Source organism: Salmo salar, chromosome ssa01, assembly GCF_905237065.1.
Source record: "Salmo salar chromosome ssa01, Ssal_v3.1, whole genome shotgun sequence".
NCBI lineage: Eukaryota > Metazoa > Chordata > Actinopteri > Salmoniformes > Salmonidae > Salmo > Salmo salar.
The window spans coordinates 4,060,523-4,078,022 of record NC_059442.1 but is presented as its reverse complement, the minus strand read 5'-3'; the positions used below and the strand labels follow the sequence as shown (position 1 = coordinate 4,078,022).

General features: G+C 47.9%; 1 protein-coding gene across 16 annotated transcripts in view; it reads left to right on the top strand.

Moving 5' to 3' along the window:
• The window catches only part of smoc1 (SPARC related modular calcium binding 1), a 139,873-nt gene that overhangs the window by 27,471 nt on the left and 94,902 nt on the right, over positions 1-17,500 (top strand). For all 16 annotated transcript variants that reach the window (XR_006761546.1, XR_006761550.1, XM_045706584.1 and 13 more), the window contains exon 2: positions 17,268-17,433. Coding sequence is in view for 14 of the 16 variants with exons in the window: in XM_045706584.1 (XP_045562540.1) it covers positions 17,268-17,433 (166 nt within the window). In the remaining 2 variants the exon portion in view is untranslated. The remainder of the gene's footprint in view (positions 1-17,267; positions 17,434-17,500) is intronic.

Here is a 17,500-nt window from a genome sequence, read left to right as displayed (position 1 = left end):
CCTGGTCAAACCAGTTTACCACCTCAACCAGACCCTATGGGCCCTGGTCAAACCAGTTTACCACCTCAACCAGGCCCTATGGGCCCTGGTCAAACCAGTTTACCACCTCAACCAGGCCCTATGGGCCCTGGTCAAACCAGTTTACAACCTCAACCAGGCCCTATGGGCCCTGGTCAAACCAGTTTACCACCTCAACCAGGCCCTATGGGCCCTGGTCAAACCAGTTTACCACCTCAACCAGACCCTATGGGCCCTGGTCAAACCAGTTTACCACCTCAACCAGTCCCTATGGGCCCTGGTCAAACCAGTTTACCACCTCAACCAGACCCTATGGGCCCTGGTCAAACCAGTTTACCACCTCAACCAGACCCTATGGGACCTGGTCAAACCAGTTTACAACCTCAACCAGACCCTATGGGCCCTGGTCAAACCAGTTTACCACCTCAACCAGACCTTATGGGACCTGGTCAAACCAGTTTACCACCTCAACCAGGCCCTATGGGCCCTGGTCAAACCAGTTTACCACCTCAACCAGGCCCTATGGGCCCTGGTCAAACCAGTTTACCACCTCAACCAGGCCCTATGGGCCCTGGTCAAACCAGTTTACAACCTCAACCAGGCCCTATGGGCCCTGGTCAAACCAGTTTACCACCTCAACCAGACCCTATGGGCCCTGGTCAAACCAGTTTACAACCTCAACCAGGCCCTATGGGCCCTGGTCAAACCAGTTTACAACCTCAACCAGACCCTATGGGACCTGGTCAAACCAGTTTACCACCTCAACCAGACCCTATGGGCCCTGGTCAAACCAGTTTACCACCTCAACCAGACCCTATGGGCCCTGGTCAAACCAGTTTACCACCTCAACCAGGCCCTATGGGCCCTGGTCAAACCAGTTTACCACCTCAACCAGACCCTATGGGACCTGGTCAAACCAGTTTACCACCTCAACCAGGCCCTATGGGCCCTGGTCAAACCAGTTTACCACCTCAACCAGGCCCTATGGGCCCTGGTCAAACCAGTTTACCACCTCAACCAGACCCTATGGGCCCTGGTCAAACCAGTTTACCACCTCAACCAGACCCTATGGGCCCTGGTCAAACCAGTTTACAACCTCAACCAGACCCTATGGGTCCTGGTCAAACCAGTTTACCACCTCAACCAGGCCCTATGGGCCCTGGTCAAACCAGTTTACCACCTCAACCAGACCCTATGGGCCCTGGTCAAACCAGTTTACCACCTCAACCAGACCCTATGGGCCCTGGTCAAACCAGTTTACCACCTCAACCAGACCCTATGGGCCCTGGTCAAACCAGTTTACAACCTCAACCAGACCCTATGGGCCCTGGTCAAACCAGTTTACCACCTCAACCAGACCCTATGGGCCCTGGTCAAACCAGTTTACCACCTCAGCCAGGCCCTATGGGCCCTGGTCAAACCAGTTTACCACCTCAACCAGACCCTATGGGCCCTGGTCAAACCAGTTTACCACCTCAACCAGACCCTATGGGCCCTGGTCAAACCAGTTTACCACCTCAACCAGACCCTATGGGCCCTGGTCAAACCAGTTTACCACCTCAACCAGACCCTATGGGCCCTGGTCAAACCAGTTTACCACCTCAACCAGACCCTATGGGCCCTGGTCTAAAGTAATGCACTATAAAGGGGTTAGGATGTCATTTGGGATGCAGGACCTTTAATCCCCCCCTGGCAACAGTCTCATCCCCCTGGCAACAGTCTCATCCCCCTAGCAACAGTCTCATCCCCCTAGCAACAGTCTCATCCCCCTGGCAACAGTCTCATCCCCCTGGCAACGTAGGTGCCTGGCCTTGCAGTCCCAGTAGAGACCCTATAACAGAATAAATGACTATCACAGTGGAAATACTGTCAATTATTTCACATATTGTGTTGTTATAGTTGAATTTTCTGAGAGAAACTGTCCAATTAAATTAACCCTATCCAAGATATATATGTATGAAATCAATTGGAAAGTTTTCATTTTATAGCTTTATAACAGCTATGTGCCCAAACGATGTGGTTTTGGAAGCGCTCCGATTTAAAACAAAAATACTTTATTGGCTTTGACATTTTTTTTTTTTCTTTGTTCAACATTTGAAGATAGTCAGAAATGGCATAAAAGTGATGGTTCTCTTGAATGTGTTGTTTCTTCTTGGTTATTGTTCAACTGCCATGGGCTCCGAATGAAATTAAACTTGTTGCCAGTGACGGTAAAAAGAGCATTTCAGTCATGCTGTAATGGTTGCACAATGGGGTTGTATTTCACTTGTTTTATGAGCAGGGGAGAGGAGAGGAGAAGAGAGGAGAAGAGGGGAGTTGAGGAGAGGAGAGAGGAGGAGAGCCGGGAGGAGAAGAGGGGAGTTGAGAGGAGAGAGAACAGGGGGAGAGAAGAGACGGGAGTAGTGTAAAGGAGAGGGGGGGAGGAGAGGAGAAGAGGGGGAGAGGAGAGAGAACAGGGAGAGAAAGGAGAGGAGATTAGAGTAGAGGAGGGGAGGAGAGGAGAGGAGAGAGGAGGAGAGCCGGGAGGAGAAGAGGGGGAGAGGAGAGAGAACAGGGAGAGAAAGGAGAGGAGATTAGAGTAGAGGAGGGGAGGAGAGAGGGGAGGAGAGGAGGAGAGGAGAGAGGACAGGGGGAGAAGGGAGAAGGTAGTAGAGAAGAGAGGACAGGGGGAGATGGGAGAGGGTAGTAGAGAAGAGAGGACAGGGGGAGATGGGAGAGGGTAGTAGAGAAGAGAGGTCAGGGGGAGAAGGGAGAGGGTAGTAGAGAAGAGAGGACAGGGGGAGAAGGGAGAGGGTAGTAGAGAAGAGAGAACGGGGAGATGGGAGAGGGTAGTAGAGAAGAGAGGACAGGGGGAGAAGGGAGAGGGTAGTAGAGAAGAGAGGACAGGGGGAGATGGGAGAGGGTAGTAGAGAAGAGAGGACAGGGGGAGAGGGTAGTAGAGAAGAGAGGACAGGGGGAGAGGGTAGTAGAGAAGAGAGGACAGGGGGAGAAGGGAGAGGGTAGTAGAGAAGAGAGAACAGGGGGAGAGGGTAGTAGAGAAGAGAGGACAGGGGAGGAAGGGAGAGGGTAGTAGAGAAGAGAGGTCAGGGGGAGAGGGTAGTAGAGAAGAGAGGACAGGGGAGGAAGGGAGAGGGTAGTAGAGAAGAGAGGACAGGGGGAGAAGGGAGAGGGTAGTAGAGAAGAGAGGACAGGGGGAGAAGGGAGAGGGTAGTAGAGAAGAGAGGACAGGGGGAGAAGGGAGAGGGTAGTAGAGAAGAGAGGACAGGGGGAGATGGGAGAGGGTAGTAGAGAAGAGAGGACAGGGGGAGAGGGTAGTAGAGAAGAGAGGACAGGGGGAGAAGGGAGAGGGTAGTAGAGAAGAGAGGACAGGGGGAGATGGGAGAGGGTAGTAGAGAAGAGAGGACAGGGGGAGATGGGAGAGGGTAGTAGAGAAGAGAGGTCAGGGGGAGAAGGGAGAGGGTAGTAGAGAAGAGAGGACAGGGGGAGAGGGTAGTAGAGAAGAGAGGACAGGGAGAAGGGAGAGGGTAGTAGAGAAGAGAGGACAGGGGGAGAAGGGAGAGGGTAGTAGAGAAGAGAGGACAGGGGGAGAGGGTAGTAGAGAAGAGAGGACAGGGAGAAGGGAGAGGGTAGTAGAGAAGAGAGGACAGGGGGAGAAGGGAGAGGGTAGTAGAGAAGAGAGAGCAGGGGGAGATGGGAGAGGGTAGTAGAGAAGAGAGAACGGGGAGATGGGAGAGGGTAGTAGAGAAGAGAGGACAGGGGGAGAGGGTAGTAGAGAAGAGAGGACAGGGAGAAGGGAGAGGGTAGTAGAGAAGAGAGGACAGGGGGAGAAGGGAGAGGGTAGTAGAGAAGAGAGGACAGGGGGAGAGGGTAGTAGAGAAGAGAGGACAGGGAGAAGGGAGAGGGTAGTAGAGAAGAGAGGACAGGGGGAGAAGGGAGAGGGTAGTAGAGAAGAGAGAACAGGGGGAGAAGGGAGAGGGTAGTAGAGAAGAGAGGACAGGGAGAAGGGAGAGGGTAGTAGAGAAGAGAGAACAGGGGGAGAAGGGAGAGGGTAGTAGAGAAGAGAGGACAGGGGGAGAAGGGAGAGGGTAGTAGAGAAGAGAGGACAGGGGAGAAGGGAGAGGGTAGTAGAGAAGAGAGAACAGGGGGAGAAGGGAGAGGGTAGTAGAGAAGAGAGGACAGGGGGAGAGGGTAGTAGAGAAGAGAGGACAGGGGAGGAAGGGAGAGGGTAGTAGAGAAGAGAGGACAGGGGAGGAAGGGAGAGGGTAGTAGAGAAGAGAGGACAGGGGGAGAGGGTAGTAGAGAAGAGAGGTCAGGGGGAGAAGGGAGAGGGTAGTAGAGAAGAGAGGACAGGGGGAGAGGGTAGTAGAGAAGAGAGAACGGGGAGATGGGAGAGGGTAGTAGAGAAGAGAGGACAGGGGGAGAGGGTAGTAGAGAAGAGAGAACGGGGAGATGGGAGAGGGTAGTAGAGAAGAGAGAGCAGAGGGAGAAGGGAGAGGGTAGTAGAGAAGAGAGGACAGGGGGAGAAGGGAGAAGGTAGTAGAGAAGAGAGGACAGGGGGAGAGGGTAGTAGAGAAGAGAGAACGGGGAGATGGGAGAGGGTAGTAGAGAAGAGAGGACAGGGGGAGAAGGGAGAGGGTAGTAGAGAAGAGAGGACAGGGGGAGAGGGTAGTAGAGAAGAGAGAACGGGGAGATGGGAGAGGGTAGTAGAGAAGAGAGGACAGGGGGGAGAAGGGAGAGGGTAGTAGAGAAGAGAGGACAGGGGGGAGAAGGGAGAGGGTAGTAGAGAAGAGAGGACAGGGGGAGAGGGTAGTAGAGAAGAGAGGACAGGGGGAGAAGGGAGAAGGTAGTAGAGAAGAGAGGACAGGGGGAGAGGGTAGTAGAGAAGAGAGGACAGGGAGATGGGAGAGGGTAGTAGAGAAGAGAGAACGGGGAGAAGGGAGAGGGTAGTAGAGAAGAGAGGACAGGGGGAGAGGGTAGTAGAGAAGAGAGGACAGGGAGAAGGGAGAGGGTAGTAGAGAAGAGAGGACAGGGGGAGAAGGGAGAAGGTAGTAGAGAAGAGAGGACAGGGGGAGATGGGAGAGGGTAGTAGAGAAGAGAGGACAGGGGGAGAGGGTAGTAGAGAAGAGAGGACAGGGAGATGGGAGAGGGTAGTAGAGAAGAGAGGACAGGGGAGGAAGGGAGAGGGTAGTAGAGAAGAGAGAGCAGGGGAGATGGGAGAGGGTAGTAGAAAAGAGAGGAGAGGAGAGAGAGCAGGGAGAGAAAGGAGTTGGGATTAGAGGAGAGGGGAGGAGAGGAGAGAGGACAGGGGGAGAAGGGAGAGGAGAGGAGGAGGCTTCAAGTGTGTCTGACAGAGGTGGGGGGGAGTGTCTCCAGGCCTGGCTGAGGTCAGTATCTGTCTGGTTGAGTCGCAATGGCCCCGGATCAAACCATTATGGGTGCACCCCAAATGGCACCCTATTCCCTATATGGTGTACTACTTTTGACCAGGGCCCTATATAGGGAATAGGGTGCCATTTGGGACGTAACATCATAAACGACTCCCCTGGACGCTCCCCTCATAGCCTGAGTGATGTGTTTACATTTTTAACTCTTACTGTCAGAGAGGGGGGAACACGCCAATAACAAACCCCCTCCAGATCACATTTCTCCTGGCTTGACGGTTTGAGCAACTTCTGGTAAGAAACGAAGACGGCTCAGGTTCATCCTGTTTACATGAGGGAGAAGCTAAGTAGTTTTTCTGCCGTCACATAGTCCGTGTTCCTAATGGTACCCTGTTTTTGGATTTAGTGAACTACTTTTGACCAGGGCTTATAGGAACTGAGTGTCATTTGGGATGCGTACACACAGTGTCCCCAGTATAGCCTTGGTTATGTATTGATACATGAAGCTGTTTGTCTCTGGCTTTCTGATGTTTAGCCTGTATTAAAGTACATGAGAAATGTTAGTAGTTAGTAGTATGACCATCAATAGGGTAGTTGATGAACGGTCCTCCTTCCTACAGTTGGTATTGTACAGTTGAAGTCGGAAGTTTACATACACTTAGGTTGGAGTCATTAAAACTCGTTTTTCAACCACCCAAAAAATGTCTTGTTAACACAAACTATAGTTTTGGCAAGTCGGTTAGGACATCTACTTTGTGCTTGACACAAGTTTTTTTTCCCAACAATTGTTTACAGACAGATTATTTCACTTATAATTCACTGTATCACAATTCCAGTGGGTCAGAAGTTTACATACACTAAGTTGACTGTGCCTTTAAACAGCTTGGAAAATTCCAGAAAATGATGTCAAGGCTTTAGAAGCTTCTTATAGGCTAATTGACATCATTTGAGTCAATTGGAGGTTTACCTGTGGATGTATTTCTAGGCCTACCTTCAAACTCAGCGCCTCTTTGCTTGATATCATGGAAAAATCAAAATAAATCAGCCAAGACCTCCAAAATTGTAGACCTCCACAAGTCTGGTTTATCCTTGGGAGCAATTTCCAAATGCCTGAAGGTACCACGTTCATCTGTACAAACAATAGTACGCAAGTATAAACACCATGGGACCACGCAGCCGTCATACCGCTCAGGAAGTAGACGCGTTCTGTCTCCTAGAGATGAACGTACTTCGGTGCGAAAAGTGCAAATCAATCCCAGAACAACAGCAAAAGGACCTTGTGAAGATGCTGAAGGAAACAGTTACAAAAGTATCTATATCCATAGGAATACGAGTCCTATATCAACATAACCTGAAAGGCCTCTCAGCAAGGAAGAAGCCACTGCTCCAAAACCGCCATAAAAAAGCCAGACTACGGTTTGCAACTGCACATGGGGACAAAGGTTGTACTTTTTGGAGAAATGTCCTCTGGTCTGATGAAACAAAAATATAACTGTTTGGCCATAATGACCATCGTTATGTTCGGAGGAAAAAGGGGTAGGCTTGCAAGCCAAAGAACACCATCCCATCCGTGAAGCACGGTCGTGGCAGCATCATGTTTTGGGGGTGCTTTGCTGCCTAATGGACTGGTGCACTTCACAAAATAGATGGCATCATGAGGACGGAAAATCATGTGGATATATTGAAGCAACATCTCAAGACATCAGTCAGGAAGTTAAAGCTTGGGTCTTCCAAATGGGTCTTCCAAATGGACAATGACCCCAAGCATACTTGCAAAGTTGTGGCAAAATGGCTTAAGGACAACAAAGTCAAGGTTTTGGAGTGGCCATCACAAAGCCCTGACCTCAATCCAATAGAAGATTTGTGGGCAGAACTGAAAAGTTGTGTGCGAGCAAGGAGGCCTACAAACCTGACTCAGTTACACCAGCTCTGTCAGGAAGAATCGGCTACCACAAAACGTTTGACCCAAGTTAAACAATTTAAAGGCAATGCTACCAAATACTAATTGAGTGTTTGTAAACTTCTGACCCACTGGGAATGTGATGAAAGAAATAAAAGCTGAAATAAATCATTCTCTCGACTATTATTCTGACATTTCACATTCTTAAAATAAAGTGGTAATCCTAGCTGACCTAAAACAGGGGAATTTTTTAAAGAACTGACTTTAAATGTATTTGGCTAAGATGTATGTAAACTTCTGACTTCAACTGTATGTATTCCTCTGAGAGAGTTGAGATTGTATCTGGAACTTAACAGAATGTGGATCCTCTCCTTGACTGATTGTATTGTGAGGTGTGGTTCCCATGGTTCCTGGAAGGGTTTGTTTATTTGTTGAAGTGTTTATCTGTCAGTGTTTAAGGAAAATTTGTGTACCCATCCCTCCCCCCATTGTCCCACTGACAGTCTGTTAAATCAGACCTCTATGGCTCTCTCTGTCTGTTAAAGCAGACCTCTATGGCTCTCTGTCTGTTAAACCAGACCTCTATGGCTCTCAGTCTGTTAAACCAGACCTCTATGGCTCTCTGTCTGTTAAACCAGACCTCTATGGCTCTCAGTCTGTTAAATCAGACCTCTATGGCTCTCTGTCTGTTAAACCAGACCTCTATGGCTCTCAGTCTGTTAAACCAGACCTCTATGGCTCTCTGTCTGTTAAACCAGACCTCTATGGCTCTCTCAGTCTGTTAAATGAGACCTCTATGGCTCTCTGTCTGTTAAACCAGACCTCTATGGCTCTCTCTGTCTGTTAAACCAGACCTCTATGGCTCTCTCTGTCTGTTAAACCAGACCTCTATGGCTCTCTCTGTCTGTTAAACCAGACCTCTATGGCTCTCTCTGTCTGTTAAACCAGACCTCTATGGCTCTCTCTGTCTGTTAAACCAGACCTCTATGGCTCTCTCTGTCTGTTAAACCAGACCTCTATGGCTCTCTCTGTCTGTTAAACCAGACCTCTATGGCTCTCTCTGTCAGTTAAACCAGACCTCTATGGCTCACTGTTAAACCAGACCTCTATGGCTCTCTCTGTCTGTTAAACCAGACCTCTATGGCTCTCTCTGTCTGTTAAACCAGACCTCTATGGCTCTCTCTGTCTGTTAAACCAGACCTCTATGGCTCTCTATATGTCAAACCAGACCTCTATGGCTCTCTGTCTGTTAAACCAGACCTCTATGGCTCTCTCAGTCTGTTAAACCAGACCTCTATGGCTCTCTGCATCTCCAGGTTCTCAGTGGCTTCAAAAGCTCTTTATTTTGGACATTACATTGAAAGTTGAGTTCTCACTGTCTCCTAAATCTGTAAGGATAACCTTCTGACTCTTCTTCACTGTAGACTTTGTCTTCTTCCCAAATGACACACAATTCCGTATATATATATATATATATATATATATATATTTATTTATTTCACCTTTATTTAATATAGTACACTACTTGGGCCCTGGTCTAAAATAGTGCAGTATTTAGGGAATAGGGTACCGTTTGGGATGTACAGTATGATTGCTTTAACTGGTGATCTGCATGATGTTGAATGAATGTGGCATACTGAATGTCCAAGCTTTATACTCTTCCTTTGCGTGGACAGTACATCAGACTCACTATGGTGATTAATTGCTATGTGTTATCTGGACTTGCTGAGCTGATGGGTAACGCTGGCAGATACCCAGGTGTCAGTGAAATAAGAAAGGCCCTGTGGACCGTAGAACAAGGATTTAATCTTGCAACCAACGGACTAGCTTTGGCAACTGGTTGATTGACTGGTCGACTGGTTGTCTGGTTGACTTGTTGACTTGTTGACTGACTGGTTGACTGAAATACTGATTGACTGGTTGACTGACTGGTTGACTGGTTGGTTGACTGGTTGACTAACTGGTTGGTTGACTAACTGGTTGACTGATTTACTGGTTAGTTGACTGACTGGTTGACTGGTTGGTTGACTGGTTGGTTGACTAACTGGTTGGCTGAAATACTGACTGACTGGTTGACTGATTGGTTGACTGGTTGGTTGACTAACTGGTTGACTGAAATACTGATTGACTGGTTGACTGGTTGGTTGACTAACTGGTTGACTGATTTACTGGTTAGTTGACTGACTGGTTGACTGGTTGGTTGACTGGTTGGTTGACTAACTGGTTGGTTGACTAACTGATTGACTGGTTGGTTGACTGAGTGGTTGACTGATTGACTGGATGACTGGTTGATTGGTCGACTGACTGGTTGACTGCCTCGTTGACTGACAAAGCAAAAACGGAAATCATATTTACATAAGTATTCAGACCCTTTACTCAGTACTTTGTTGAATCACCTTTGGCAGGGATTACAGCCTTGACTCTTCTTGGCTATGACCCTACAAGCTTGGCACACCTGTATTTGGGGAGTTTCTCCCATTTTTCTCTGCAGATCCTCTCAAGCTTTGACAGGTTTGATGGGGAGCGTCGCTGCACAGCTATTTTCAGGTCTCTTCAGAGATGTTAGATCGGGTTCAAGTCCAGGCTCTGGCTGGGCAACTCAAGGACATTCAGAGACTGAAAGAGTCCCGAAGCCACTCTTGCGTTGTCTTGGCTGTGTGCTTAGGGTCGTTGACCTATTGGAAGGTGAACCTTCGCCCTCAGTCTGAGGTCCTGAGCGCTCTGGAGCAGGTTTTCATGAAGGATCTCTCTGTACTTTGCTCCGTTCATCTTTCGCTTGATCCTGACTAGTCTCCCAGTCCCTGCCACTGAAAAACATCCCCACAGCATGATGCTGTCACCGCCATGCTTCACCGTAGAGATTGTGCCAGGTTTCCTCCAGACGTGATGCTTGGCATTCAGGCCAAATCTTGGTTTCATCAGACCAGACTAGTTGACTGACTCATTGACTGACTGGTTGACTGACTGGTTGACTGGTTAACTGACTGATTGACTGGTTAACTGACTGATTGACTGACTGGTTGACTGATTGACTGACTGATGGACTGACTGATGGACTGACTGATTGACTGACTGGTTGACTGACTGGTTGACTGACTGGTTGACTGATTGACTGACTAATTGACTGACTCATTGACTGACTGACTGAATGGTTGACTGGTTGAATGACTGACTGGTTGACTAACTGGTTGACTGACTGGTTGACTGACTGATTGACTGATTGACTGGTTGACTGACTGACTGGGGCCTCCCTTTCCTCTTTCTATTCCGTTAAGAGCCAGTTTGCGCTGTTCTGTGAAGGGAGTAGTACACAGCGTTGTACGAGATCTTCAGTTTCTTGGCAATTTCTCACATGGAATAGCCTTCCTTTCTCAGAACAAGAATAGACTGATAAGTTTCAGAAGAAAGTACTTTGTTTCTGGCCATTTTGAGCCTGTAATCAAACCCACAAATGCTGATGCTCCAGATACTCAACAAGTCTAAAGAAGGCCAGTTTTATTGGGATAGCCCCCTTTTTGTTTAACATTTTCGCCTAAATGACATACCCAAATCTAACTGCCTGTAGCTCAGGCCCTGAAGCAAGGATATGCCTATTATTGGTACCAGTTGAAAGGAAACACTTTGGAGTTTGTGGAAATGTGAATTGAATGCAGGAGAATATAACACAATAGATATGGTAGAAGGAAATACAAAGAAAAAAACAACCGTTTGTTTTCTACCACCATCTTTGAAATGCAGCATGAAGGTCCCTGTTCCAGCCATCACTCTGGTTGTACTTCCGATGGTGTCCACAAGATGGCAGCAGTGTACGTGCAAGGTTTCAGACGGATAACTTGAAGTATGAGCGCGCTACATGACATTTAGTGTGAAGTCACCCAGTTACATTTGGGCAAATCGTGAAGCAGACATTTGCATTCATATAACATTTTTCTGCAAGAATATCGTCAAATCTGTATACTTGGACTTGATTTAGCTTTTCCAGTATTAATAGCCATATTATAAGTTCAACATTTACAAAACAACCAGTTTTCATAACTTCATAACTCTGAATATTCTTATAATTTTTGTCCAAAATGAAAAGGCATGTTGTCGTACAAGGTTAGTAGCTACATTTTACGACAGATACATGGTTTCCGGATACTCCCGTAAAGCCCAGCTCATTGGCTATCTAGCTAGCTTTGTTTAACCCCGATTGGTGCTTATTTGACAAAGTTAGAGTCGATCAAGTGAAGACCGCCTGCGTCATCGGCGTGCCATGAAGGCGTCGCTCTCTGACCAAATATGGTGTCCTATAGGATATACTACACCCTTAATGATATAGTGAAGTCTGGTTACGTTCTCGGATCTCTGAGGAATAAATACGAATGCGATGTGACTGGTTGAAACAACGTTTTAGGGTGAGATTTTCACAGATTCCTTTCTTTGCAAATTGAACGAGTGAAAATATAAAATCGATCGTGCACGCTATATGGACCTTTTTAGGATATAAAAAAGGATTTTATCTAACAAAATGACACTTCATGTTATCTCTGGGACCCTTTTGATGATAAATCAGAGCAAGATTTCAGAATGTAAGTACACATTTCACAAGTGAATTTATCAAACCAATGGCGGTGAAAAAAAGTGTTTTGTTGTTAGGAGCTCGCCTAAAATAATAGCATGGCATTTTTTTTGCAGTAATAGCTAGTATAAATTGGATAGTGCAGTTTAATTAACAAGAATTTAAGCTTTCAGCCAATATAAGACACTTATATGTACCGACATTTGTTGTTTCTCTAAAATCTGCGATGGTGACATAAGGCACTGCATGATTTACAACTGTCCCGTTGACGGGACGCCGATCCCTAAGCTAATCAGAACAACAGTTTTCAGCTGTGGTAACATAATTGCAAAAGAGTTTTCTAATGATCAATTAGCCTTTTTTAAATGATAAACTTGGATTAGCTAACACAACATGCCATTGGAACACAGGAGTGATGGTTGCTGATAATGGGCCTCTGTACGCCTATGTAGATATTCCATGAAAAAATCAGCCGTTTCCAGCTACAATAGACATTTACAACATTAACAATGTCAACACTGTATTTCTGATCAATTTTATGTTATTTTAACAGACAAAAAATGAGCTTGTCTTTCAAAAACAAGGACATTTCTAAGTGACCCCAAACTGTTGAATGGTAGTATATGTATATATGTAAATATGTATATATGTAAATTGTGCATGATTTAGTGTATGGCACAAAGTGACCATGTCACTTGTTTTTCCCCGAAGCCACTTGTCTACCAATAGAGGTCCAGGATGGAAACCAGTCTTTGACGTGGTGTGTATAGTCCTCTGCATGTATTGGTTGCCTGTTGTCGCTTTATGTATTTTGGATTGTCAAATAGAACATACAACTACTATACAATATACACAATGAACCGCAAGACAATGGCTGAGTCTCAAACAGCACCCTGTTCCCTTTAAAGGGCACTACTTTTGACCAGGGCCCATAGGGAATAGGGCCCATAGGGAATTGGATGCCATTTGTCTAGGGCCCATAGGGAATAGGGCCCATAGATAGGATGCCTTTTGACCAGGGCACATAGGGAATAGGGCCCATAGGGAATAGGGCCCATAGGGAATAGGGCCCATAGGGAATAAGGCCTAATATTGAGTTGCACCCCATTTTGCCCTCAGAACAACCTCTTAGCTCTCTGGGAGGAGGACACAATGGAGTTGTCAACCGTGATGGCAAGATCGTGGAACGGGCAGTCCTTCCCCGGGAGGAAGAGCAGCTCCGTCCTGAACCTCGGCAAGACGGAGCTGCTCTTCCTCCCGGGGAAGGACTGCCCGTTCCATGATCTCGCCATCACGGTTGACAACTCCATTGTGTCCTCCTCCCAGAGTGCTAAGAGCCTTGGCGTGACCCTGGACAACACCCTGTCGTTCTCCGCTAACATCAAGGCGGTGACCCGATCCTGTAGGTTCATGCTCTACAACATTCGCAGAGTACGACCCTGCCTTACACAGGAAGCGGCGCAGGTCCTAATCCAGGCACTTGTCATCTCCCGTCTGGATTACTGCAACTCGCTGTTGGCGGGGCTCCCTGCCTGTGCCATTAAACCCCTACAACTCATCCAGAACGCCGCAGTCCGTCTGGTGTTCAACCTTCCCAAGTTCTCTCACGTCACCCCGCTCCTCCGCACACTTCACTGGCTTCCAGTTGAAGCTCGCATCTGCTACAAGACCATGGTGCTTGCCTACGGAGCTGTGAGGGGAACGGCACCTCCGTACCTTCGGGCTCTGATCAGTCCCTACACCCAAACAAGGGCACTGCGTTCATCCACCTCTGGCCTGCTGGCCCCCCTACCTCTGCGGAAGCACAGTTCCCGCTCAGCCCAGTCAAAACTGTTCGCTGCTCTGGCACCCCAATGGTGGAACAAGCTCCCTCACGACGCCAGGACAGCGGAGTCAATCACCACCTTCCGGAGACACCTGAAACCCCACCTCTTCAAGGAATACCTAGGATAGGATAAAGTAATCCTTCTAACCCCCCCCCCCCAAAAAAAAATATAGATGTACTATTGTAAAGTGGTTGTTCCACTGGATATCATAAGGTGAATGCACCAATTTGTAAGTCGCTCTGGATAAGAGCGTCTGCTAAATGACGTAAATGTAAATGTAAATTCGTCGCGGCATGGACTCTACAGTATGTCGAAAGCATTCCACAGGGATGCTGGTTCATGTTGACTCCAATGCTTCCCGCTGTTGTCTCAAGTTGGCTGGATGTCCTTTGGCTAGTGGACCTTTCTTGATACACAATGGAAATTGTTGAGCGTGAAAAACCCAGCAGCGTTGCAGTTCTTGACACTATTACCATACTCTGTTCAAAAGCTCTTAAATATTTTGTCTTGCCCTATTCGCCCTCTGAATGGCACACATACATGATCCATGTCTCAATTGTCTCAAGGCTTAAAAATCTGGATTTAACAAGTGATATCAATAAGGTATTATAGCTTTCACCTGGATTCACCTGGTCAGGCTATGTCATGGAAAGAGCAGATGTTCTTAATGTTTTGTATACTCAGTTTATAATATCATATTATATATCATTAAAAACAGTAGACTTCAGGGAACACATAACTTTTCTTTGAGTGTTAAAGGAAACTTTGCAGTTTATACACCATTTTTGAATGTGAAAATATAGATTTCTGATGTTTTTTTTCCATCATTGTTGCGATATAAAAGGATAAAACAAAGGCCATATGGTGTTGGTTGTTGGTTGAATGTGTACCCAAAACCAATACGAACATGCTGAGCTATGTTGGGGCCATGTAGATCCCAACACAGTGGAAGCCATGACGCAAAACGTCAATAGAGGTCAATGCATTTTCACCATTGACTTATAGGGAGCGCTACAGGCCGAACCGAGGAATTGCTGAAACGTGAAAAATTATACAAGTGTGCCAATTTTCACGCTTCTATACCTAATAGAACTATATGGTAATTATGGAAGCTTATCTAATGGACCAATGTCTTTCTGTTCATTATGGCTGTCAAGGGGAGATACTTTAGGGAGGAGAGAAACCCCAGTTAGACTCCTGGAGTGGAGATGAGGAGAACAGGAGAAAGGAAGAGAGAGGGGAGAGGAGGGGGAGAGAGGGGGAGAGGGGAGGTTAGAGGAGGAGAAGAGAGGGGAGAGGAGAAAGGAGCAGAAGAGAGGGGAGAGTGGAGGAGAGGAGAGGAAGGCTCCCGTTATACAGAATGTGTGTCATTGGTTTGATTTTGAGGTGCTTTGAAGATCGCTAAAGTTTCAGCCAAAAGTAGAGGTAGATACGTCAGCTACGAGGTCTGCTTCCTCCAGCCTTCCTTATGCTACGAGGTCTGCTTCCTCCAGCCTTCCTTATGCTACCAGATCTGCTTCCTCCAGTCTTCCCTATGCTACCAGGTCTGCTTCCTCCAGTCTTCCCTATGCTACCAGGTCTGCTTCCTCCAGCCTTCCTTATGCTACGAGGTCTGCTTCCTCCAGCCTTCCTTATGCTACGAGCTCTGCTTCCTCCAGCCTTCCTTATGCTACCAGGTCTGCTTCCTCCAGCCTTCCTTATGCTACCAGGTCTGCTTCCTCCAGCCTCCCTTATGCTACCAGGTCTGCGTCCTCCAGCGTTCCTTATGCTACCAGGTCTGCTTCCTCCAGTCTTCCTTATGCTACCAGGTCTGCTTCCTCCAGACTTCCTTATGCTACCAGGTCTGCATCCTCCAGCCTTCCTAATGCTACCAGGTCTGCTTCCTCCAGCCTTCCTTATGCTACCAGGTCTGCTTCCTCCAGCCTTCCTTATGCTACCAGGTCTGCATCCTCCAGCCTTCCTTATGCTACCAGGTCTGCTTCCTCCAGCCTTCCTGATGTAAAACATTGGCTGTGTCCCAAACAGCACCATATTCCCTATAAAGTGCACTACATTTGACCAGGGCCCTATGTAGGAAATAGGGTGCCATTTTGGATACATCAATTCAGGGCGCTACCATCCATGCTGTATGTGCATTGTAGGCCCGTCTGCCTCAGCTCTGTCTTGGCACGTACTGTATACACAGCCTGTACTGTATTACAATTAGGCTATGACTGGTGTCTGCCAGGCAGGTATATTTCAACAGGGGAAGATGGTCTATGCATAACACAGTGCCACCCTAACTACTGTGTTGCCTTGGCTGTTTTGTTCCAGGCCTAACTGTGTTGGCTGTGTTGTTCCGGGCCTAACTGTGTTGGCTGTGTTGTTCCGGGCCTAACTGTGTTGGCTGTGTTGTTCCGGGCCTAACTGTGTTGGCTGTGTTGTTCCGGGCCTAACTGTGCTGGGCTGTGTTGTTCCAGGCCTAACTGTGCTGGGCCGTGTTGTTCCGGGCCTAACTGTGCTGGGCTGTGTTGTTCCAGGCTTAACTGTGTTGGGCCGTGTTGTTCCGGGCCTAACTGTGCTGGGCTGTGTTGTTCCAGGCCTAACTGTGCTGGGCTGTGTTGTTCCAGGCCTAACTGTGTTGGGCCGTGTTGTTCCAGGCCTAACTGTGCTGGGCTGTGTTGTTCCAGGCCTAACTGTGTTGGCTGTGTTGTTCCGGGCCTAACTGTGTTGGCTGTGTTGTTCCGGGCCTAACTGTGTTGGGCCGTGTTGTTCCAGGCCTAACTGTGCTGGGCTGTGTTGTTCCGGGCCTAACTGTGTTGGCTGTGTTGGTCCAGGCCTAACTGTGTTGGCTGTGTTGTTCCGGGCCTAACTGTGTTGGCTGTGTTGTTCCAGGCCTAACTGTGTGGGCCGTGTTGTTCCAGGCCTAACTGTGCTGGTTGTGTTGTTCCGGGCCTAACTGTGCTGGCTGTGTTGGTCCAGGCCTAACTGTGTTGGCTGTGTTGTTCCGGGCCTAACTGTGTTGGCTGTGTTGTTCCAGGCCTAACTGTGTGGGCCGTGTTGTTCCAGGCCTAACTGTGCTGGTTGTGACAGTGCCTTTCCTCATTAAAATTGAATGTTAGTTGATTTGAATGTTAATAAAAGGCAGACTGAATACTGAACTTCCTGCTTTGTCTCCATGGGGACAGACAGTAGAGATAAATAGAGGACTCGTCTTTGTATCTGTGCCATTTATAGAGGCTGTGACAGCATGGGTAGCTCCATTGAGGCTATCTCCATTTTGAAGTAGTACATGTTTTATTCATGATTGGCAGATCCCTCCCCCCGACGACCCGGTTGGACATGACTCCAACAGGGTCATCAGGAGAGATCAGCCAATGAAGTTGGAACTCTCACCCAGTTGACTTTATTCAAATGGTGGAAACCCTTAAACGTTCTGCCCATGCTAAAATGTCCTTTTGGCCATTAGAGTCATCTATCATTCTCTATGGGACAGACTCAAAATGGCTGCCAGACAAGTCTACCCATTATGGCATCATTGACATGAATGTGGATGTCCAGCCCATTCTACTCATTGTAATTCTGTGGTGTTTCCCCGGCAGTGGCTGATAGGAGACAGGGAGACCCACTGTGGGATCATCTGTTCCAGGACACAGGGCAAGCCGGTGTGTGGCTCTGATGGACGGAGCTACGATACCGGCTGTGACCTGCAGAGGGCGCGCTGCAAGGACCGATCTCTGACGCTGGCACACCGCGGACGATGTCGAGGTGAGGCTGAGACCCACACATACATTGTGTAGGAGCGCTATACACACACACACACACACACACACAC